Consider the following 26522-nt stretch of genomic DNA (forward strand, 5'->3'; position numbering starts at 1 on the left):
GCACACCCAAAGGGTTAAACAAACGTAAAGCACATGGATTTTTCACAGTTGGCTAAATAATTTAGCACATGGAAATAGAAAAGATGAGTATAATGGAGATGCAAATAATATAATCTGAAACACCTTAAATTTTCTAAGATACTCAGGAGTCAAAATACAGCTGAACAATAAGAACACATCTGCTAGGGGGAGCTGAAGTAAAACTAATCGTGGAGCTTACATAAGAATGCCCAAATTTGTAATACTAACGCATGAAGGCGTTTCAGCTTCAGACAGTCTCATACTGCAGACATCTATGAGAATTCAATTTTAATGAGTAATTCTCAAATAGCAGACTCAAAACATGCTTTTGCTATTCATATGAGTAGCCCCATTAATTTCTCAAAGGAGTTATGCAACTTGCACACATTTACAATAATAAGTAGAGCTTTTCTGGAGAGCAATTATTCAGGCAAAATTCCACTTAAATATTCCAGGAGGTTTAGCCACCTCAGATTTGCAATATTTAAATTTGCTATTTAAAAAGTCAGGCTTTTATTTTCTTCCCTATGGAATGAAATAATCCACTAAGTATCACAAGAAAGCTGTACTATAGACTATATTAACATGCTAAGACAGTTTTCTTTAAGACATACAGAATGGCACTTACTCGGTTTGTGTTTCTGGATCATGGTCACATGAATGACACATGGCACTGAATCGAGACACAAAGAAGTCATAGCGTCTGTGGTATGAAGGTGTGTCTTCCTCAATGTTGGCAAATTTGACAAACTGGAAAAAAAATACATTAAAAAAAGCTTTCAATACTGAATTCCCCAAAAAGCATAATGAATACTAAGCTTCATTTAAGAAGTAACAGAAAACATCGCATTAGGAAAGAACCCAGATCTGACAACACTTAAGTATTTCACTGCAGAGAAAAAGTTAAATTGGACAGCTTTCCTTTTAAAGCCTTTCCACTGGAACTTCATTTAGATCATCAGGAAAGGTGCAACTTCATGAGATACAACATGCTATGCAATACGGAAACATCTAACACGTCAATAGTGACTGCCACCAGTTCACTGAATCACAGAATCATTTAGGTTGGAGAAGAGCCTTAGGATCATCAAGTCCAACCCTTTAACCCATCACTGCCAAGTCCACCATTAGACCATGTCCCCAGGTGCCACATCTATGCATCTTTTAAATACCTCCAGAGATGGTGACTGCACCACTTTCCTGGGCAGCCTGTTCCAGTGCTTGAAAACCCTGTCAGGGAAAAAAAAAACATTTCCCAATATCCAATCTAAACCTCCCCTAGTGCAACTTGAGGACATTTCCTCCTGTTCCTACTGCTTGTTACCTGCGAAAAGAGACCGACCCCACCTTGCTACAACCTCCTTTCAGGGAGTTGCAGACAGCAGCCCAAGCAATCAACGAGTACACTATCACTAGCAGGTTAACTAGCAACATTCTGACTTATCAAAATGCAAGGGAATAAACTTGGAGGCATCTGTCAATTCTGTCTATCTTTACAAAAGGGAAGAGGTGGCGTCAGGGAATTAGAACCCAGTCAACTTTAATTCCATTAGCAGAAAGACATTTAAAAGAAAAATCCAATTTGCAAACATCTACAAAGTAATGAAAGGGTAAGTAACAGTCAACATGGATTTGTCAAGAACAAATTGTATCAACCCACTCCAAATTATCCCTATGACAGGGAAATAGATTTTGTAAATCCAGATGAAGCAGCATCTGTCATATCTTAACATCAGTGATACTGTGACAAAAAAATACAAAAAATCCTAGAAGGAAAGCTAGAAAAACAGTGTCAAAAGAGCACTCACGTAAGGCAGATGCAAAAGGGTTTGGAAAAAATACAGAGACACTTGTGACATCAAACTACAAAAATGTATTGAGTGAACTTCTGAGGGGGCCTGTCTGAACACAGTTACACTAGAAACTCAGATGACAGAGTGGGCTCATCAAATGTGCAAAGAACACTAAGCTGGCCAGAGCTGCAGGCACATTTGACGCCTGGTTCTTGACAAACTGGAAATAGGACCTGAAAAATCAAGAAAGCAATTTAGGAATGGCAAATGCAAAATGTCATTTTAAGACAGCTGCACAAATACAAGCCAGACACAGCTGAACGCAGAAAAGAAACTTAGGGTTATAATAAGCTGCACCTTCACAGAAGTCAATGCCATTATAATGGCATGAAAAAGAAAACAATATATTGTGATACATTTGTATCCATGACACCTATGAAGAAATTTTTTGCCACCTAATTTGCACTAAGCCCTTAGATGAAGTACGGCACCCAGCTGGGGCATCACAGCTGAATATAGTGATTAACTGATGCAGTCCTTCAATTATTCAAGGGATGAACAAAGCTTTAGATAAACACCTTTTAAAACAGACCAAAAGACATTAAATTATCTAGTCTAGAGCTGCCTAAAAGGTATTAGTATTACAAAGTACATAAGACAGCTTTAAAAAGAAAAGAAATGTTTTTCTTTGTCCAATAGAGATAGAAAAACCAATGATAGGCTGACGCTGAAGCGAAGGCTGCCTAAGTCAGACATTAAAAACCTCTTCTTTCTAAAGAGAGCAGACTGCCAAAAGACCTTTTGGATTCTCCATCACAGACAGTTTTAAGAACTACAGAAGGAATTAAAAAGGGAAAGGAAAGGTTGAACAGTGCTGGTTCTGCCCTGAAGCAGAGAGCTGTCCCATTTAGATTCCTCAGCTTTTCCCCACCCAGTATTCTTCCTGCCAACTGCGAAGCACAGGCTGAGGCATTGTGCACTTTCCAAGATGTAGAACCTGCTTTTATCAGCACGTTACCCACATTCAACTAGAGAAGTCCAAATCACTTCAGCACAATCTGATTTGTGGGTAGTTTTCAAGCTGAAAGTGAAAGCTGTGTATTTCAGAAAAAAAGCAAAATTACCCTATTTTTTCTACTTTTTTTAGTCTTTTTTTTCCTGTTTTATGTAGAACACATATCCATTTCAACAGCACTAACAGTTCACCCACTGAAAGCTACAAGAACAGCTGAAAATTATACAGTTTGTAAAACTATACTCTCAGCCATCACTGAGAAAAGGAGCAAAACTGTGTAATACTAATCCATTTTACATATCCTTCTGTAGCGATTATCCTGTACAGTCAAGTGGTGACAGACACTGAAACCCCAACTCTGTACAGACTACTGCCACAGTCTGAAAGACAATCAGCACAAAAACAGAAACCATACACGATTTTCAATGCAGCGAGTTACAAAAATGATCACTGACTTCTCAAGATGTCTTACCTAGAATCTCACTGGTTTGTTTTACAGAATTGTCAATTACAAAACAGAAATAGATTTTCTAAAGTTTTTTGAAGAGAGGAACCTAATTAGTCTCTACGATTTCATAAAGCACAATGTCCAGGGGTAAAAAACCCCAAGTTAAATACGATCTTAGTATTTTCCACACATTCAAGTGTTCCAGCCTACAACAGATTCACCCAGCAAACTTCCAAAAAAGTATGTAAAAGAATAGAAGAAAAAAGTTTAAAGAAACACAATACTGTATGTAGGAGTGGCTGTGAAAATATTAATTCCTCCAGCATTTAATATTAGCATATTAATATTTTCTAAAACACAAAATTATTTGATTGACAGGGTCTTCCAACATGAAAATTTAATCCAACTCTATTAGCTGTTTTGCTAGAAGAAAGATTTATTGCATCAAGAAACTGCTTTGTAAGGATAAATGACAATTTTAGAAAATAAAGTGGCAGGGTCTCTCTCCCTCTGGACATTTTCCCTGTATCATGATGTAGCCTTGTAGCAGGGAAGCAAGCACCCAGAAGTTATACCCCTCAAAATGGCACACACATTAAAACGTCCAGAAAGGGCAAAACTTCTTTTATTTCCTCATGTATATAACAAAACAATTTCACCCACTGAACACAAAGCATTGCTGAAGCATACTCCAGGATTAGCACTTAGATGACTGAACATCTAGGCCGCAGGCAAGCTTAATTGTAACAACAGTTTTGAGTTGCACTGTTAATTCAACACAGTATATAATTCCATTCCATTATAGAAATTTGTAGTTGTTTCAGTACATTTTAGCCTACAATTTCTCCTTGCTTATCAGTGGTGCTCCTGAACTGTTGCTGCTGTTCAATAAATATTTTACTCCTAAACACCTAGGATACTTTCAACCATACTTCAAATATAAAAATTATTCCACCTAAAAAAGGACAAAACTCTTATGAAAGTCCAAGCACTTGCCTAGGATATACTTAGAAAGCTTTTAGAGATGTAAACATGTCATTCAGCCACAGTAAATGCTGGCAATCACCCACTGGTAATTTATGGCAGTTTTACCAGTACAAGCATCTTCTGTATTTGTACAATACTGAAGGTACAAAAAGGAACTGACATTGGTAATATCTTATTTCTATTAATTTTGAAACCAATAAAAGTCAATCAGTATGAAACCATAGAGATCTATCATGAAATAAAGAAGAAACATATTATCTATTCAGAAGATGTCTGTTCCAGTCTGAATCAAGAAAGTTGGATATTACCAGGAAGACAGAGATTGTGTGAGTCCTCTAAGTAAATCAAGCAAGTTCTTAAATTAAATTTCTAAGGACATAATTTCTTATATGCATTTCTACTGCCTTATCACTCTCATGTAGCAAGTACAGAAGGAGAAAAATCATAACTTTAATGGAGCCTGGATGTCTTTAAAGAAGGTCAGGTTTTTGGGGCAATTCAGGAACAATCAGCATGCATCATATTTGAGTTACAGTTATGGTATTTAAAGTATCTCCCTGAAAAAAAAACAGTAGGCTGGATCTGAGCAGTATTTTTTTTGTTATATTTGAGCTCCCAGTCTGTCTTCCACAGACTGCATTTTTCACAGGTTTCAGATGGGGGAAAGGGAGCGCGGATACTGAGCTAGTAGATAAAACTACTGTATTTCATTCGTAGAAAACTATCACATACGGAAATATAACATCCTATAAGCAGGAGACTCTTCTAAACTTCACAGGACAGCATTAATAAGTGTGTGAATACATGCATGTGCTTCACCAAAATATACAAACAAGACAAACACTTCCACTTTTCTAAACAGGAAAGTTTCAAACACCATATTCATGCATTAACTTCACAAATACAGTATTAAAATGATCACAAATAATCAGATAGGTCAGCAGACATTGCTCATTTTGAGTTTTATCAGCATAAGATGAATAGTTTAACTTTCTATTTTTACTTCGTGCCACTTGGATGAAAATTATCCTGAATGCAACATGTACACTTGTGTAACAAAGCCACTAATGGTGTCTGGGCTCACAAGACACTTAGTAAGTGGGGCTATGAAACTGCAAGACCAGAGAGCATGAAGTGGGGAAAGCAATACGTAACTGTGACTGACCCTAAGAGGACTGTCTGAAGTGACTTATTCAGCATCACTTAAATTCTAGTAGATGCAGACAGAATTTAGAAGATAATTTAATAACCTAAAGGATGAGAAAGAGTGCTTTGTGTACTTCTGTCACTTTGTACCTTTAACTATTGTAAAAAAAGATGAAGCAGGGATCCTAGAGATTAAATAGCTCTATTGTATATTAAATCAGCACAGGTTGAGAATTGGGCTTGCACAGCCTGGAGAACAGAATGCTCCAGAGAGATCTCAGAGTAGCTTCTGGTACCTAAAGGGGTCCTTGAACAGACAGGACTTTCATCAACCTGGTCTAGTGGAAGGTGTACTTGCCCACAGCAAGGGGCTGGAACTACATGATCTTTAAGGTCCCTTCCAACTCAAAACATTGTGTGATCCTACGAATTCCACATTGGTCATGGAATGAAAGAAACACCTTGTAACAAAGGTAAGTTTCCATCACATACTTCTACATCACTATACTGCAGACAAACAAGACAAAGAAATAAGTAATCTACTGGGAATATTTATCCTGACATTCCTTAATTTCACAGTCTTGACATTTTCTACTATTTTTACATACACACGTATTTCAATTCCACCAAAACCAACTGCTTTTATAAGCCAACATTAATAAATACAGAAATCTTGTTATATCAGGCACTGCTCATTTCTCTGCTTGGGATACTGCTTGTCTTCTTCTGAATAAGAAGTTATGACAACCAGCAAAACAAGTCACCTTCTCATGCACAGAAAGGCAAACACTATCACTGCTGGTATCATTATTTCACTGCTCCCGAGAAGAAAGTGCCCTTCTGAAGAAAAGCACCCAAATAACTAAGGAAAGCATTTATGGTAAATTTAAAGTTTGGTAATACTGGGTTCTACGTATGACTGCTATTTTTTAGATGAAAAAACAATATTTTACTATCAAAATACAAAGAAGAATTCACCCCATCAGCATTCCAAATTAACTTAAAATGGTTTGTATTCAACCGAGTTTTCCCAACACAGTTTAAGATGAAACTTTTACTAAATGATACACCCTATTGTAACTGACCAGCTGCTCACTAAAAACATTTTCTGGACCCTCCTGAAAAAAACTGGCAAAAAAAATTAAAATATTAAAAAAATTCTCTCTCATCACAAAAATTTTGACCACAAGTTCAAAGATTTTAAAGCTTTTCAGCCCTGGACAGGAAGAGCAAACAATTAATTCATTCTATCCTATTAATATAACCACTATAGATCTAAGCAACACAATTATTTGTACATGAGAGACACGTTTTCCATAATCATCAGTTACTGAAATTCTGCAAAACAGAGAGAGAAATTTAGCATTGCCATAAGCTCCTATGTAACTTACTGCCATCAGCCTTCAGATTCTGCAATACTTAAGCCAAGGAAATCTCACTTACCCCACCACATTCTTTCAGTTTCCTCACCAGCATATGCTTTCCTAGCACATGGTTAATAAAAATATCTTCCAAGATAGAAAAAGCCATTTTGAACTTCATAGACACTGCCAATTTGAAATCTGGTCTACATAAAAAAAAAAAAGTAGCACAGTTCAACATGTAACAGGTTGTCCAAGGAAGTGGTAAATGCACCATCCCTGGCAGTGCGCAAGGCCAGGCTGGACTGAGACTTGGGCATCATGGTCTAGGGCGAGGCATCCCTGCCCATAGCAGGGGGGTTGGAATTAGATGACCTTAAGGTCCTTTCCAGCCCTAACTGTACTATGATTCAATGAGACCTCATAGCAGCCTTCCAGTATCTGAAGGGGGCCTATAGGGATGCTGGGGAGGGACTCTTCATTAGGGACTGTAGTGACAGGACAAGGGTTAACGGGTTAAAACTTAAACAGGGGAAGTTTAGATTGGATATAACAAGGAAATTCTTTCCTGTTATGGTGGTGAGGCACTGGAATGGGTTGCCCAGAGAGGTTGTGAATGCTCCATCCCTGGCAGTGTTCAAGGCCAGGTTGGACAAGACCTTGGGTGAAAATCTGTGATGAGGTGTCCCTGCCCATGGCAGGGGGGTTGGAACTAGATGATCTTAAGGTCCTTTCTAACCCTAACTACTCTATGATTTTATGATTCTACATGCACTATTGAATTTCAAAGTATCTGCCTGTATAGATTTATAATTTTTTATTAAAAAAAATAAAATCATTGCTGCTGCAAGAAATAAACTTAACTTACAAATGCAATATAGAAAAAAGTAATAGAAATTAATTATATGTAACCTGAAGATCAGGCATAAAACTACATAAATGAAAAACAAACAATTTATCTGTGATGAAAACATCACTGCCTTTCTGAAGTGATGAGAGCTTTCCAGTGAATCTCTGAAAGCCAGCTTTGGGATGGAAAATAAAGATCACCTTATAGCCACAACTTCTTAAGTGTAAGGAGACTATAAATTTGTATTGATCTGAAATTGAGTTTAACCTAAGAGTATTATGGAAACTTTCTAAAGGTTGTCTGACTTTTATCAGCTTAAAGACTTTTACTTTATATACGATTTATTCTTCTCTTCAGTATGCATTTCCACTCCAAAGTGGTGCACCAGAATAACTACAGCATGTGAAATATTATTGAGTGCCTCTATCTCTACTCTTTTGGTTGTTTGTTTATTTCCTTCAGGAAGAGAGGAAAAAATAAGAGGCTAAATGTGATGGAAAACTTACACTAAGTCTAACAAAATTTATTTAAGAGCACAGTAGGTCAGTGTCCTTGGTAACAGACAGGCTGCCAGTGCCAAAACACTTTGCTTCTCTTCAGTCAACACAAATAGAATCCATCTTTTCATCTATTAGGGAAATTAGCACAATTAGGCTGAAATTAGCTGTGGGATACTGCTGAAGAACCTCACAGATCCACTCTCCTCACAGAATCCCAACACCTTATTTAGGAAAAAGTAACAATTTTTGGTAACTGAGTTTTGTAACAGATAAACACAAATTAGCTCCTAATTTAGGAAGTCCATTAATCTGCTTTGCTTATAAAAGACTTCATTAGGAACTGACAGGAATATCAAAGAAATTACCATGAGGTGGAGTTCTGGTCAACAGAATCCGATTAGAAGTGACTTACATCTTGTACAATGAAGTGGAGGTTGGTAATAACTGTTTGCCACCATGGATTTTAAACAACTGGGAAGTGATGCACATCTTGCTATTTGGCAGCCCAGGAATAGTTCCAAAGCTATTTCCTTTAAGAGATCTCACTGAGGCATTATACAGAACAAATTGAAAGAAGTAGGGTAGTTTGGCTCAAATGTATTGAAATAAATAAATCTCTCTCTATATATATATGTGTGTGTATAAAATGAAATGAGATATATTTATCCTTATTACCGTCAGTAAAGCTGATATTCTGGGGGAGAAGGGGACACTCCTGCATCAGAGCAAGAACACTGCGTTTCACCACAATAAGGAATTCTACTTCAGAGTAGCACCACTCTATGATGCCCTCCCATCTCCACGAATTGCAATTCTGTTTTATTCCATGAACTGGAAATCATGCCCAAATGAAAGCCCAACTGTTTTACAGGCTCCAGAAACCCTGACACTGCTAACAATGGCATTATTTGTTTACTCATGTAAAAGCATTCAAACAGAGTTAAAATAGTCCACATCACAATCCAGGAACTTGCGAAATTTGTATTGCACCACCTGGGAAATACAGCAGTTAGAAGGCAAGTGTTACAGAACTAGAATACTGATTGCAACCACCACTCTATTTGGAAAATCAGATCTCCAAATCTTCATTTTGACACTTTTAGTTATGCCCTTTAAGCCTGGATCTGAATCCTGAAATATTTAAGCTACTAACGGTGAGGTTGTAACACTGAATATTTTAACCCCCTGGCTACTTTTCAGCTAATAGGAATCCTTCTGTGTAGTGTCAGTGCTGTGGAGAAGGATGTTATGTCCTCCTTCCTACACCTTTGCTCTCACTGCTGGAGAGTTAAAAAAAAAAAAACAAACCCACCACTCTCTTACCTACACAATGTGTCCAGGAGATCTGTTTAAAGATCCAAAATATGAACTCTCAAACCAGTTTTCCTGTTCCTTCCAGACAAAATTATTTCTGCAGGGGATGAGCCCAGACACCAAAAGACATTTTATAGACTGGAAGGAAACAGAGTCTGCTTCCAGCTGGTGTCTGGTCTGTGTTTGGGCCAAATGGTATAAGCTTACACATACAGAAGCTTCTCAATTCATGGTAACTAGCAAATATTTTGTGACTTCTGAAACCACTTTCCCATAGCAAATAAGCAAAGCTTTACTCTGATTTCATTCAGCATCTCAATTTACTTACAGAATTAGTTCCAAGAACTTGAAGCTTTGGTTCTCCTGATTCCAGAAGCTTGGCCACCATATGAAGAAAACTTTCCACAAAGGGCTTTATGCTTTGAGAATGGCAAGCCATTAGGAGCTGGTCTAATGCCTCCATGGCAATTAAAACATACCTGAAAAATAATAAGACATACATAAAGACGTGCTACATGTATCATTACTGCAATTAGCTCAAGTTAGGTCCTTAGTATAGCAAAACTTAGAAAAGAAAGAACAGAAGGTGTAGATATCCCGCTGTCTAAAAATTGAAGTTACTGGTATTTCCTACATTCATTTTTCTTTTCTTTTTTCTTCTTTGTTTTTGGGGGGAGGCAGGCAGCAGTGAAATGAGTGTTTTTAAAAGGGATGTCATAATACTTGGTAACAGAGTAAATATAGTCCAGTTATCTTTCCTACCACATTTTATTTTAACTTCTAAATTCCAGCTTTCTAGTCTGCAGATCCTCCTTCTATCCAAATCGCAGTCTGGAAAGCCATGCCCCTGGACAAGCAAACAACATGCAAAGTAAGTAGAAAAAAAGAGTAAAGAAAGCAGTGACCAAAATTAATTACCCTAAACAATGGACACTTACTCATTCTATAAAGTTTCTGAAAATAGCTTTTGACATCATGGAAAGCCAAAACTGATGGCCTGTGGTGGATGTTGCCTTTCTTCTCCGAATCCTGCTACTTCTTAGACTCAGTATTTTCCTACTCCATTCTCACATTCGTTAAAAATCTTTTCCCTATTTTGACTCCATATTCGTTAAAATTTGAGCTCAAGTAGGACTTAAGAGTATGAAAGTGTTTCAAAGATCCCACTGAAATGCAATTTAGCCAAAAGGGCTGAAAAAACATGTTAACATCTATTTCTAAATGCTGCAACTTATTTCCTTACCCATAGCGATGTCTGACAACATCTCTGCTCAGTCTCTCTGCTAGGTAAGCGCCGATTCGATCCAGCTTTTCTGGCGCAGACACTGCATAGAAAGTCAGCTTCTCCATGTCAGCTTTAACAAGACCATCCTAAAAGCAGACATACAAAATACATAAAGCAAAAAAGTTCACAGAAAGTATAAAGCTTTTGAAGTATTTTTCCTTTTGCCTACTCAACATTTAAAGTTTTGAGCCATACAGATGGGAACAAGCTATTGAAAAAACACCGAACAACACACAACTTGAGCAAAATTGTCATCAGCTTTGCTGCAAAAGTCAGCAACATAAAAAAGTACAATATTTTTTAAAGAAATAAAGCAACTATTTCTCCCATCTTTTTCTGGGGGGATGGGAGGCAACACATGACAGGTATTCAAAAGAAATTATTAGTGAGACATATCATCAGTTCTAAGACACACTTTTTTCCTATTGGTACAATATAATCTTTTGCTTTTCCCCTTCACCTCCCAGAAAGCGTATCTGATGAATAATTTTGACACTACATACAAACAAGATTGCACTTTAAATATTTTATTTGCCAGTGTCATATCTTGGACAAGGCTGACATACAGGGTACCTGAACAATAACTGTATAGAACAAGAGCAAAGATTAGTATATTAGTTCCAACATGAAACGTTGTACTTTATACAACCCGAGGCTGTAGTTGTAACTACCAGGTAAGAAGGATAAGGCTTTTTGTCTTTTTCTTTTCAAATAAATTACTTTGAAGCTTTTAACACAATCATTAATTAATACATTGTATCAAGCAAGTCTTCTCATGTTTCTCTCTAACACAGGCAAAAACCATCATGGCCTGGCTTCATCCTGCACTAAGCCCATGAACATTAAAAAAAAACAGAGCCTAAGGAGTGCCATCTCAGAGCTCCTGAGTCAGACTAAAGCTGTAAGACTACAACTGTAGTAATTCTGGGTGTTTCTAAACCTGTACCAAGCAAGCAGATTAAAACAAATAAATCTATGAAATCATGTTGTTCCATGCCTTCAACACACTGTATCTGCAGAAAACATTTCCCTTGCAGCCAGTAACATACATTTAGAGAGTAATCAGTACTCAGTAACAACATATTTTAAAGAAAAGCCCACATACTTTGTAAGCTATAAGGAAAATGTTATACAAATGCTGACTGTTCTGCTTGCTTCTGCTGTAATACAAGAGAACAAGATCTGGTAACACATTTAAAAAACTACTGCAGCCCATACATAAGCTCTTGATCAGTGTGAACCATCACATGGTTATGTACAGATACATGCACTGCTGCTTATTTTCAGAGAGTAAAAACCAGGCTTTAATATAGCACTGAGACTGTTCCAGTGTATATGAGTAACTGGAGAAATTAAAACAAAACGACCAAAAAAACCCCTTTTGGATCACAACAGTCTACAGAACAAGAAAAACTTACACTGTCAATACATCAAGAGTTAGGAAATTAAAATCTTGTAGAAAATCAGAAAGTGTGCACACCTGCAACCACAGAACTATAAACAGTTCTTAAGTACATACGAAACTAAATGCTACCTCTGTTGCAGAATACCCTGCTTAATTAAATCTCTATTTCTCTGAACAAAACGGCCTAATTTTACTCTTCAATATACACAGCCCTGCTCTGAGAAGAGAATTAGACTAGATGATCTGTAGAGGTTCCTTTCCAGCTAAATTGTTCTGCTAACTTCTATTAAAGCTACAAAGTGCTAAAGCAGAATTTACTGTAAAAAAAATTAAAAAAATAAAATATAAAGCATTAGTTAGTAATCAATTTTTTTCAAATATCAATCCCTTAAACTGTTAAAGTCATCACTCACTTTTGGATCTTCAGGAAATATGTTGTCTACCAGACGCTTGTAGCGAGGTCTCAAAGCAGCACAGCAGCAACACACTCCTGCAGAGAGATTCACCCAACAGAATTCAGAATTCAGTTTTAGGAACTCTGGTGTTTTCATTTGAAGTGACTAGCTGACAAGCAAGGAGGAGAAAGAGTGAGTTCAGCTTCTTGTTACTACCAGCAATAAAGCAAAATGAAGGTAATTGAAAACGACTGAGAAGTCAAATAGGCAACACTACTAATATAACACAAGAGGAAAACATGCAAGCATCTTGGGTACTAGAAATGTGCCTGCCATCCTAAAAAATACACAGGCAGAAAGATAAATAAATTTAGTAATATTAAAACCAAGAGTACTTCATTTGCTGTGTCATCTTCATTCTGACTGATCACCATTTCAAAATATATCTAAATGTGTGCTATGTTCACTTTTCCACAAAGTCAACTATGAAGTTTTACAGGCATATATATAAAGCAATAGAAACCACAACATGAAACACTAGCTTCAATATTCCACTATTTCACTGGCCACCAGGCAAAAGACAGTCACTTGGAGAAAGGAATTTTTCTGATCTCAATTCTACTCTACTACTAATACACTTAAAGATCATCAGAACAATACATGGAACTTGCAATTTTATTAAAAGTCTCATACTGCCTGCTTTAAAAAGACAGAATCCTATGGTTTAGCTTTTCTAGCACTCAGGACTACTAGAATATTGAAATAATTCCAGTTTATATTAAAAAATATCACCTGAAGGTAAAAACTCAGTACAAAAAAAATATAAAAAAGCTTTCAGACACATCATCCAACTATTTCATCAGTGTAGGTTTATTCAAAAGGAATTTAAATGTTTTGACATATCAGGTTTTAAAGGTTCCAGTGGACACAGTATGAGACCAACTCACTGGTCAGGTCTCAGATCAGCTCTGATGCACAAGAGCCACAAAGTAGAAAACAATACACTAATAAATACCCAACTATGCATGCATATCAATGGCTTTCATCAGTCTTCCAAATCTCAATACCCAGCGCATTCAGAGTAGCCAAATATCTTATTACAGGTATCCATTTAGGTACTCAAAAAATCCTAAAATACTTTGCCAAAGACAGTAAAAGCTGTAAAAGCTTTTGCTACAAATCAAAATAGGGAAAAGAATGAAGGGCATCCTGGCACTAACTCTGATGATTACAATTTATCTGCAAACTTTTCACGCTGTGAAGAAATATTAGACAAATACACCAGGACTTGTATCTCTTTACTTCAGATATCCAAGTAACCTTAGTTGTTTTTATGACAAGATTTGACATGAGTAGACATTCTCCCCCTATTCCCCCTGTTTTCTGCTACTACTTGTCTTTTGGACAAAAAAAGGTAATTCTGCTCATAGTCTGACAACTTAATTCTTGCAAATTATTTAATCAAAACCAGTTGTCAAAGATATATATATGAGTTTAAAAGCACACTTTAAGATTTCCTCAGTGGTCTTTTAACTCAGTTCATGAATTAAGAGAGTCATACATTACCGGTAAGATGAACACAGACTTATAACTTCAATACACAACTATGAAAACAAAAAAACACTCAAAGAATAAACAACTGGAATATTGAGATGTTTTGTATGAAAAAGTACTTCATTACTACTGTCAAATTCCTCTTGTGATTCCTGTTGACATCTCGGTGAGGTGTAAGCACTGTAAAAATCTACATTTACTAAAAGCTGCAGGTACAAAGTAGTAAAAATCAAAGCCATTTCATATGCCACTAGAAAATGTAGGTATCAAAAGAGGTTAAAAATCTGCTTGACTTAAAGCAAATGATTCAGTTGCACAAAAACATTCTACTGAGAAGAATGTTGTGCAATATTTTAAAAGTGAAATCATGATAAAAAAATGAGTTATTAGTGTATAAGATATCACTCAGTATTGGGAAATTCAAGTAAGATCATCAAAATCCACCAAAACAAGACTTCATCCTGTTAAATGTTTCTTGAGTTAAACACGCAGCTCTGCACCTGGCTCAATACTCTTGGTACTTGTGTCTTCCTACTTGATTTTCTACGTTATGGACCTCTAGCATTGGTCCAGAGCAAACAGTGTAACAAAATATTATTACAACAACTGCAGCAAAATATTTTGCCTCAGCTACCGAAAATGTAACAAGAACAGAAAATACTGTAAAATACTGCATGCAAGACAGAGGCAGTTAAAAAAAAAAATCTTTTAGTTTCTTCTTTATGTGACAGAAGAAGAAAATCTTTGCAAAGAACCACAGTTTAAATCTTCAGATGCTCTTTCAGAACTGTGTTAATGACATAAATTTAACATAAAACCTGCACACAATTACTCCTTCGAGAAGGATAAAGTCTATCAGGTAACAGCACCAACTCGTTCTGGCAGCCGTATCAGACGGTTTCAGTTAATGGAAACTCCATATTGTTCAAATATTGCTCTTCACATTTATGGCACACAGTGAATTTTGACATAAAGAAAAATCCCTAGCTAAGTATATAATATAAGATTTGACAATTTTCTCTTCTCCCCACACTGGATTTTCACTAGTATCTTTACATGGCTGTGTATTTAATTACATATGCTTTACATGAGAAAACCCTAAAGCAAACACAAAACAACAAACTTTTCAAAGAATTCTCTAAAATTAAAATATAAAACCAAAATTAGTATGTTAATGTCATTAAAAGAACTTTCTACATTCAACAGAATTCAAGTACCACAAAGTGAGAGTTAATCTATCAAAGCTTTCAGCCTCCAAAGGTATTATCAGTAGAGAAATTAAAGCAGAGCACTATCAGAAAAATAATGAGGTGACAGACTCCCCAAACAACACAGAAAAAAAGGAAACCAAAGGCAAATCCCAAAACAGTTAACAGTCATTAGACAGATTTTGTGGAAAAAACCATTAACTATTGCTCAGTTTTGATATAATCAGTTAAGATTAATAAAAACATAGGAATAGGTTAAAAAGAAGCATGACTATTAAAACCCCAACACATCGCACAAAAATCAAGTCTTAACAACATACATTGAAAATAGACTTAAAGAAATAAAACAAAATATAGGAACATTTCACAACATAAACTGGAAAAGATGAATGTTGTAAAAGACAGATAGAAGCTAAGCAATTTAACCCATACAAAAGTTGATCCAGAGCACACATTCGCTTCACACAAATAAGCTGTTTTGTAGGTCTACAGAACGCGGTCACTAAGCCAGGCAAAAGGAACCCACTTCATTTTATGCAGGTTTATCGACGAAAATTCCTATGACAATTTAAGCCTGCCCCTAGAAGACATCTCTGTCATTTTATACAAGTAAATATAAAGGATAAAGCAGTATCTACAGAGAAGTTCACACTTACATGATAGTCAACACAGAAGGTTTAAAATTACTTATTATGGGATTTTCTGAGTTAAAATAGGCACCTTCTCTCCGGCTAAAGGAGTCCCGCAACATGCACTCCACATGTTAAAAACTGAACATATTTAACCAGCTGTACGGGTTCTTTTTAAACACATTTATTCTACTCAACAGCAGTAAGAAGCAGTCCACATTATCAGAAAATGGTAATTTCACCTACCCAAACACATACATGGTCTTGGTTCAAAAGCAGAATTATAATCATAGGCTTTTTCTTGCTCAACAGTTGGAACCTGAACATACTGCCTCATCCTGGATATGATCTCACTCCCTGGAAACTCTCCTTTTCAGAAATGTGCTCTCTCACACTAGCACAGCAGCAGTTACTTCAGGCGAGGGCTCTGCAGTACTAGAAGCTTATCTGATGAGCTCTGTGACACCTACATAAAGCCACCAAGCACGTGAAAAACTTCAGTATCAAATTCTGTTAACAAGGCCAGGCACAAGAAGAGAGAAAAGTATGAAAGATACATCATCAATGTGTGATTCGCAGCTCATCGAATCAAACTGCAGAGCCAGTTTCATTACTTCAACTTCCCCAGAACAAACAGTCATTATTTCTGTGACTAGAAGCTAAAAAAACTGTATAGTTCAGGAAAACCTGTGTTCATTCAGCTGCCACACATCACTACAGAGTGACAAATAAATTAGCAGAACATACTCACTTGATCTTGCTGAAGAATGGTCAGAAAAATTATTTAAGACAGGCTGCTGACCATAAAGGCTTTTTAAACTAAAGGGTTTATCTCTAAGATCAGGGAAGCACTTAAAAAATTAATAGGTTAATGAAACTAACATTATCTCTAATAATACTTCAGAATTCAAGAAGCAAGGATTACAGAATTTAAATCCTTTACATCCTTACTCACAAAGATTGTGACACGTCAGGTAGAAAAATCAATTCGGAGTTAAACAATTCTGAAATTCCTTTCTGGCTTCCCAGCACATCTCATCACTTTATCGTTTTACTTCCTAGATTACATCCACTTGGGCAACACAAATACAGGAATTCCATATAGGTCTTTCTGTAAACCATGGAAATCATAATGTCCTGGTTTTAATAAAATCACAACTAAAAATTTCCACCAAATAACAATTCCATACCAATTCTAAAGTTAAGAGACTTGTGCTAATAACATAGTGTTTAGTGCAAAGAAACTCAGATAAAAGACTGAGCTGCACAGAAACTGTCACCCCACAGTTTATTAAAGGAACCCTGTTGTGACAATTAGAAAAATACCCACTGCAATAAAGTTTTATTTGAAATGAGTTTGTCTGAATCTTCACTTACATCTTACTCATAAAAATTACAGGAACACAAAGCCTTCAAGCCGGCTTTAGACACCAAACACCAAGTTTTGCCTATCAAGCTTAAAGATGCCAGATTATTTTCCTCTTTATTAAAATCTGCCAAAGCAGAAAACAAATGGATTGTAAAATTTCTCTCATGCTACAATTTCTTCCACAATTCTGTAATGCTAATATTGCTGTCAACTGTCTGCAGAACATTAACGACCTGAACCAAGATTTCATATTCACTCACTGAATATTTTTGTTGTCCCAAGCTTATCTGGTCATCTGTATCTTTATTGTCTGTCTTACAAGATTAAAAAGAGCCTTATCAAAAAATAGCATAATTAACAAAAAGTTTGAATCTACCTATAAATGCATGTTTTGCTAATATCAAGAAACTGAACAATATTAAAAATACATTTGGTTGCTCAATGTACTATATAATTATGTAAAAACTGAGTACTTTTATACATTAAAATTTTATTTCACTTGTCTATATCTGAGATGAGAAACACAAACAAAAAGTAACTGGTTTCAAATATCCAGAGTAAAGTGCATAAAGTAACACTTCACTACACTAACTATACCTGCTTGGTTTTGAACTGCTAATATCAGTTGATGCATTTCATTTTCAAGGGCATTCCCTTTCCACTATGAAAAACAGATCAAGTATTTTAGAACAAGGAAATTATTCTGGCCATATAAGGGAGTTAATTAAAAATATTCTTCACCCTGCTATAAAAAGAATAACTGCTGTAAGGACGCACTCATCAGCCATTGCAATGTCCCTGGAGCGTGCTCCCAGAGAGAACAGCAACCTCATCACTTAGCCAGGATGAGGTCCCATTCCCTACATAAACCTCTCCTCTCCTCTACCTTTCACCCTGGTGTCATTTGAGTCCACAACAGCTGGTTTCCAGCCTCTCTCCACCAAAACTTGGTAAAGACAATGTCCAGATGAAATCTCTGCCTGAAGAATATGATATTCATCTCAATGTGGACTTCTGACCCCCATGACAGCAAAATCACAGGAACAGCCAACATGGAAAATTCCATCCACTACCTTGGTTGACAATTTTACATTTCTTCTTAAAAATAGTTTGGTGCTCAGTTAATTTGAAGCAAATGGAAAAAAAACACAACCTTCTCCCCAGAATTTCTTCTTACGGTAAAGCTAATTATAAAGCTAATTCTGGCACAGTATGACTTCAAGGTGTGTCATTCTATACTTGGATCAGATCAACACGGAGAGATGCACAGCATGCTACAGGGAAAAGCATGCAAAAATAACCTGAATATGAACTCTTTGTGGAAAGGAGAAATGACAATGCCTGTCGAGCTACTAGTTAAGAAGTATGAAAAAGAACCCCAAACCCGACCCTAGTCTTTGTAAGACCCTAGTTTTACAAAGCTTACCACGAAGCCTCTTCAATAAAGTATTCTTTCAGATCCAGTAGCAATTCAAACAAATCCCCAGGGAAGACATTATCTTTGGGATGATGCCTTTTAAAGGCTTCTAATCCATTAAAAGGAAGTTTTGCATTACATCAAGTTCTCTGGTTGCATTCTACTTCACCAGTTCCACCGCCCGCAGTGTTTCCATACTGTCTCTTCTTTCTCCCACCTTTGTTGTTTTCACAGAGTAACTTTGTTTCACTTGCTCATTTCTGTTCTTTTCAACACCACCTCCTCCTTTCCTACTCTTGAGATAGTACCAGCACTCTCTATTTTTAATACAGCATTAAGAATACCTAAAATTAATCTGGTTCCAGCGAAAGAAGCTCTATGGCTTCTTATGAATTTTGCTTCTTAGTTCTTGTCCTTACCTATCTTCCTATTAAGTTGGCCATAACAAGGTCATCAGTGAAGAGGAAATTCTGTCACTGACTACAGAAGACACCTGGAAAGACACATCTAAGATATCTCCTTTTACCCTTCTCCATCACATTTGGCACTGACAACCTGTTCACAGTAAAACACTGGGTAAAGACCAACTTTCATTCCTGCTTTCAACATTGGGTTCACAGTCAGGAAATGAGTTCCAGGGGATAAACCCAGAGGAGGAAAAAGAAGAGTGTGTCATAATACTCCCATTTCTAATAGATACTGACTTGGTAACAAGACGTTTCATAAATCAGTGAAAAATGGGGACATAAGCAAACTACTGGATTAAAGGAGAAGGGGAGGTAAAAGGAGACTCATAATGCTTTGTGTAATCTCTGACGCACATGAACTGGCATTATTCCTCCATCCAGGGAAGCAGTAGAGCACAGAGCAGATTTGTAACAAACACTGTCAAAACACCCACCAAGGCCTCATCCAGTAACACACTGTGCCAGAAGGTCATTTTTTACCTACCATTTAATTCAGAATAAAAAAAGTAAAGAAGGGTTGACATTATCACAGCAGCCTCCTCCTCCCACTATTTAACACGAAATACTTTGATCTGTCTCTTCCTGTCCAAACACATGGCTCCTCACAGGACCTGTAGATACAGGCAAACAGAGCCACCCCAGCACAGGGATGACTGGCACAGAAGTAAGCTCCCCGTACCAGACAGGCTACTCTGTTCAAAGCCTGGCTTCACCTTGACTCCAACCTATTCTCTAACCAAGATGGACAAGTTTCAGAATACTGCATCCTTGAACACCTCATGGCTGCAGAGGACAGCTGCAGGTGACAGGTAAGCATGCTGCAACCCTCCCAGGCACTCAAAGGCCAACAAACTTATTTTACACTCCTCTATGAGTTCCACTGAGAAGGAGAGCTGCAACATCTGCACCTCTCTTACCACCTTGTTCCCACTCTATTGCCGCATATTTAAAGACATAAGCTCATGGCAGTAGCACATGTGGATTACTTAGTATCTACTGGAACACAAATGGTCACTCAAACACCATGAACAGCTCTGTCTTTCAGCAGATGTTCTGATTCCAAGGTCAGTGTAACAAAAGAAACTGGAATGACCCCCAACACATAGGAAAGCTGCCAAAACGTCTAAAGATCTACCCTGCTGGTCAACTGAACTCTGTATTACATAGTAGCCTCTTCTTGTTTTGAAACTGTGGCTTCCCTACACCAAGCAACAGAAGAAACTGTGAAACACTCCCTACTTCTGAAAGGTCATGAAGATTTTGTCAACACAACACATTCACACCATTTGAAGAGATCTTAACGGATAGCACTGGTAAACTTTGTCTGTCACCTGGCCTGCAGAAAACAAGCATGCACGTCATGATGAAAAGTCCTGATGATGGGGAAGCAAAGGTTCACATTCACAGGCCTTCTTCCTGGAAGCCTTAAAGCTAATGCAGTGAGAAGGTATAGCTCAGGGAACTAGATTTTAACTAATTCAGCATAAACCACTGAACTGTATATGACATGCAAGTGTGTTGTTCTATATACCCTTTTTTCTATGGAAACATCCCAAATGCCAACATAAACACGGCCAGAGGTTCAAAACCAAGTTTTACCCTCATTTAAGCATACTCAGCTATAGACTTCAGTACATATACACAAACTATGGAAAAGCATTTCCTAATTAAAAAAAACACACTTTCTGTATACAAGTAGCTCAATACCACATGACATTTGATGCCCCCACACATACATACTGTACATAGAAAGTAATTTTAGAAAGAGAATGGATGAAAACTGTTCTGTGAATCTAGAACCATACTGTGTTTCTCATCTACACTGAGAAAACTGAGTGCAGCAATCCTTGAGGCACACACACAGGGCTCAAAACTTAGAATCATACAATCAATTAGGTTGGAAAAGACCTTTAAGATCATCAAGTCCAACCATTACCCCAGGACTGCCAAGACCACCACTAAAGGGTATCATTGAGGGCCTCATCTACATGGTTTGTGAATGCTTCCAGGGACAGTCTGCTCCTGTTCAGCAACAAAGTGTTTAAACTGTGTTGACATTATTGAAAAATAAAATTCTAACCAAAAATGTTGTAATGTCACTCTGAAAAACAGAGTCCCAGAAGATACACAGGGTTAAGAACTCAAAATTCTTCTTTAATTGTCTCACTAATCTTCCATTAAGTTTACACTCTGCTTGTGTCTATAATTATTCATTTGATTTTTCCGAAAGGCATTTGCAAAATACGATATTGCAATTCGGACATGTGAACATACATATAGAAGAGCAATAAAACAATTTGGAATTAAAAATCTGAAAAAATCTCTACATATTCTTATGAACAGATCCTTAGAGCTGCCCCTACTTTCCATTTTAAAGACTTTCTTTTCTCTGTAGACAGCTTTACCTACTTCATCCTGCCCTCATAGATCAACTTTGTGTTACAACTAACAGGCAGAAGTTTATGCAACAACTTTTCAGTATTAATAGTTTTGAAAACAGACATGAAAGACAGCATTTACACCAAAACCCCTCCTTTTAGGTTAATGAATTATAAATTATCCCTGTGGTTCTTATCTTCCCATTAGTTCTAAGGAGTGCTCCGGTTCACAAAAATAATATTCTGTCACTTCTGAAGAAAAATGTCAATATCAATTACAAACTCGTTTAAAAAATGTCCAAACACATACAGAAACAGCCTTGGATTCAGCTTGTACTGCATTTATTACAAGAAAACTCTGCTAGTTCAATCATATCAGACACAGATCAATTATAATTTAATAACTGTTTGTATTTTATCCTATGAAGTTCAAAAGTAGGGTATCAGCATTTCAAAGTCCCTTTCTAACCATTAAACAGTTATGTTGTTTAATGAAAATAAGAAAACAGCTGTTTTAATTGCATAAATTATCCTGTACTTGGTAGAACTACAGAAGTACATGAATAAAGTATCTGTGAAGATTTATCTTCACATATTGCCTTTCATATTAACAGCTTTACAAAGTATCAGGAAGGAGCACTGATTTAGTATAATGATATAGCAAAGCGTTAGGTTGTAATTCCTTACTCATTCTCTTTGTAAGGAATGACTAAGCATTCTCAAGCCACAATTAAAGGCTCAGGGTACCCATATAAAGCCAAAGTACAGATCTTAATCAGCAAAATAGTGTACAATGTCCAAGTACAATTTAGAGTCACAATTGCATTCTTCTTGAAAAAATTAAACGACCAAGACCTCTAACAGATCTCAAGCTGGACATTAAAGAGAGGTCGAGTTATATAGGCACCAACTATTCTTAAAAATCTTGGGGTGCAGAATTCTACTCAAACTTTACAGGGTATAAATCTGGTTTGTTAAAAGCCACTGAATTTAAAAACAATTTAAAAAATGCTTATTTTGAAATAAAAAGTTTACCTTTTCTCAAATAATTGTCAGGGATTTTGCACATCTTTACAAAAGATTAATTCTTACTGACATGGCTTTAGAAGAACAATTCAGTATTTGAAAGAAGCCAAAATGCTTAAACACAAAACATCAGTAGTTCAAAGGCATTCATTACATGAGCTCAGTTAACACATGTACATTATCAAAGGTTAAACAGTTCTTTACCTCCAATGAAAGCTTTTTGCTCTGAATTAAAAGCATACAAGTCAGACTACTGCAATATTCACTCTATACAAAAAAAAACACATTTACTGATTTAAACTTCTGTTCCAAGAAAACAGCAAGCACTCTATAAATAGATATAACTGATTCACTCTTTGTATTCTGTACATAGGCAAGCTAAGAGGTTTCTTAGTTTACAAATTACTTCCTGATCTCAAGATTCCTCAATATACCTGTGAAATACAAGGATCCTGTAATTGTTTTAACTTTTGAAATGTGAATAATTATGACACATCCTTATGTTAGAAAATTTCATGCTGACCTCTACATGGGTACCAAAAGGCTTGTATTCTTTGAGCCAGTTGGGTTACCAGTAAGAGTCATAGGCCCTTGCACACAGCAGCCACAAACAGAAGTTGCTAGTATACCTCCTAGACACAAACTCCAGAATATGAAATAAAGCAGAACTCTGGCTGTTCAGCTAACCACTTTCAAAATCCAAAACTGTTCACCTTTGGACATGATCACTAGCTGAAATCTGCAAGTTAGTAGATGCAAGTCTCATTCATCTACCTACTCCAACTTTCTACTCATTCTTGTCTAATGCCTGCTGACTTTTTAGAAATGAAATAGTGATCTATAGCCAAGAGTCATGTACACAGCTAACTTCCATCCTCAGCAATTAACAAGGTACCTGATTCTCTAGAGAGCTGCTGGGGATCCTAGAGGTCAATGACAGGAAAGAAAGTCCATACATCATGTAAAGAGAAAGCCAAAATATTTTTAAAAGCAGTTTACCCTGGTCTTTCCACAGAGACATGCGTTTAATCAGAGCGGAAAATCTACCCCTTCTCAAAAATCAAATTTTCCTTTGTTGTCATGCATAAAAAAATAGGACACTTGCATGCATAATCAGCAGAGCCTTCTTACCCTTTCGTCCCATGACTGAGAAATCAATAGCAAACAATGCTGTGCATGAAGGTTAATCGACTCATAGGAAAACCAATTGCAAAGCGATTTCTGTAAATAACAACAACAGCCATGTTTTAATAAAACCTGAGAAAATTATTAAGCTACATTTTAACATTTGATGAATTGCACATGTATAGTTTAAAAGGCTTTAATGGGAATAGAATTAAGTTAATCTCTAAAGCTTCTGATTTCCTTTGTTATATGCCCAGATTGTGCACACATAAATGACCACAGCCTGAAAAAGAAATTCCTCAGGTTTTGATAAGGAATAGACTAAACAAAATTGTTCCTTTCTTGGCTATACTGAAGTGTATTCCAAAACAAATGGAAGGAATGAAAGGAGGAATGATGTAAATGAGGTTACTAGACATATTTGCAATCTGTTAACATGAGTGATTTTCATATTCTGTGGATCTGCTCCTAAATACTCACTTTCCCAAATGGGGTTAGCACGATGCACATGGAGAGAACTAACACTTCTTCAAAATTAGCAAGCTTTAAAGAAATCCATGCAGATTCATTAAAGAACAGGGAAGCACCCACCCCTTTGGGACAGCTAAAAAATCTTGGGTTTTGTTGTGACTTTTTTTGACTCCGCTCTGTCAAAGGATATATTTACAGAAGTGACCACTTTTTCTTTTCAGTGTAGAAAAGACACTCACCTAAAAAATCAGCTGAAAAAAACCCCACCAAACCTGTATCTAAGTGTTTACATAGCCAAAGCTTTTATTATTTAAAGAATCCATTGGATATTTTGTGACTATAGTATTATAAAAGTTACAGATATTCTGAAATACAGTTACTTTCTTTTACTGGCCTAGGTCTGGCAAATGGCAAACAGCTGAAGGAAGCCCAAACCATGACATGCCCTTCGCAGCTGTTTTTTAAGTTCCTGTGTTGGTTAGGTCACTAGCTGAAAGATGCACTTGATACAGGGCTGCTTCTGTTTCTCATCCTCTAAGGTACTAGAACAAAGCAGCAGAAAGCAATTTGAGACTCTCCCCCATGTGACTCTTCTCTACTAGCCAGGAAATTAAAATTTTATAGCATTAAAATGTATTTATTTTAACACTATTCTAAGTAGTTAACAATACCAACAGAAAACTAATAGGGTTCCTAATGCCTATAAGATAAATTAAAGCAATTACGAAAAATGCTTCATTAAATAGAAGGTCCCATTTAGGGTTTTAAAGTTATCAGGGGTACATGAAAAACATCCTTGAGATGAGGAAAAAAAGTATGTTAGATAGAAAGAGTGGACAATGCTATTAATTACAGCTATGGCCTAACGTTCCCTAAAACCACTAGAATGCTTAGCCCATGAAATATTTACACAGACAGATTTAGAAATACATCTCCAGCCACCAGGGTTCACAGGGAACTAAATCGTCCCTTCGCATTAACAGTCTTGTTATTACTTACTTGTTATATACAAAATAAACATTAGAATTTTAAAAGACAAATAAATTCATTTCCCAAAGTTGATGCTGAAGGAAGAAACCCAAAGCGAGATTATCTCCCTCTTAAAATGCATTAAGAGCATTAAACACGAGTTAAATATTCATTCCTTTCAAATTCCATTTCAAGTGCTGTTTTCCTTCCTACGCTTGGCATGAAAGCTCCAGCCAAAAAGAGAAGTGTAATTTTAACAGGGTTTTTTTTTGTTTGGGGGGGGCAGGGGTTGGTTGGTTGTTTAAAGACCATGAAGCAACTGAACTGAAAGCAGTAACAGCCAAGAACAAAGAAAAAGACAATCGCTAGTCAATGTTCAATATTCTATTCACATTCATCTCAAAGACCGGGGAAGCCACTGGTACACACCAACTGCAGACTAGTGGTCTCAGCAAAGACAACTGGCAAAAAGCCACATGGAAAACTGAGGAAACAACATGTTTAATATAGTTTAGCGAGAAGCAGTCAATGCCTTGAGTCTACTCAGAGAAGCACTCTGAAGTTACCAAAACAGTCATTGCACTGTAACCAAGAACAAGCCAAACTGAGGAAGGTTTCCCACATAACCGATACATGTATCTCAAAAATCCGAGTGCTCACTTTCTAAGTAGCAAATATTTGACAGACTAGCACAGAGGAGGCTCTTATTACTAAATTTTACCGCAGTAATTCAAGGGACAATGTGGGAAAATTTCATTTGTCAAAAATCCTTCTTTTTATTTAGTTGCTCTCTTAATTTTTGTTACAGGGCCTGCTAATCAGCAGCTAAAATCAGTTTAACCTAACAATCACAATTACTAAAATTTTGAAAAGCAAGGATATAATTATGTTGATAGAATAAGAACAAAAAAAGAGGAAAAAATGGAAAAAAAACCCAACAAACTACACACATAACTACCACACGTAAAATACATTCTTCTAGACAGCAGGTGTTCTCACCTGTATCACACAACATTTTTCTGGTCCAAGCACTTTCATTTTAGTAGAAAATCTGCCTTTAAGTTAAATATTTAATAAAGTAAGTAGGTTAGCTGTTTCTGAAAAAAAAAAAAAAAAAAAAAAAACGAAAACCAAAACCAACCTCATGTACCAAACAGTGTTTCAAGCATCTGATTAAGTGTGAATATCAGGATCATAATGTTCAAAAAGAAGAGTCTTAATGAAAAAAGCATAGCTAGCTCATATATCAAAACATTTCTTTAACAGAAGCATTTGTAACACTGCAAACCAAATGCAGCCAACAAAACCCTTCCAAAACCACCCGTGTTCCTAGCAGGAGTGCGTTAAACAAAATTACCTGAACCAGCTATAGAAAAGGGAAATTGAGAG

At 36.5% G+C, this 26522-nt stretch overlaps 1 protein-coding gene across 5 annotated transcripts in view; it reads right to left on the reverse strand.

Moving 5' to 3' along the window:
* The window catches only part of EFR3A (EFR3 homolog A), a 75447-nt gene that overhangs the window by 40947 nt on the left and 7978 nt on the right, over positions 1 to 26522 (reverse strand). Inside the window, exons 3-7 of one of the 5 annotated variants that reach the window (XM_062627007.1) lie at positions 23700 to 23789; positions 12539 to 12615; positions 10679 to 10806; positions 9764 to 9914; positions 650 to 771 (exon numbers count right to left, since the gene is read on the reverse strand). In XM_062627007.1, the coding sequence (XP_062482991.1) occupies positions 650 to 771; positions 9764 to 9914; positions 10679 to 10806; positions 12539 to 12615; positions 23700 to 23712 (491 nt within the window). In that variant the 5' untranslated portion in view covers positions 23713 to 23789. Of the gene's footprint in view, positions 1 to 649; positions 772 to 9763; positions 9915 to 10678; positions 10807 to 12538; positions 12616 to 16157; positions 16343 to 23699; positions 23790 to 26522 lie in introns of those variants that run through there. The other 4 variants (XM_062627005.1, XM_062627006.1, XM_062627004.1 and 1 more) reach the window with 4 other exon arrangements.

Source organism: Pezoporus occidentalis, unplaced genomic scaffold, assembly GCF_034315485.1.
Source record: "Pezoporus occidentalis ecotype Australia unplaced genomic scaffold, CSIRO_AGI_Poc_V1 ctg3, whole genome shotgun sequence".
NCBI classification, from domain to species: domain Eukaryota; kingdom Metazoa; phylum Chordata; class Aves; order Psittaciformes; family Psittacidae; genus Pezoporus; species Pezoporus occidentalis.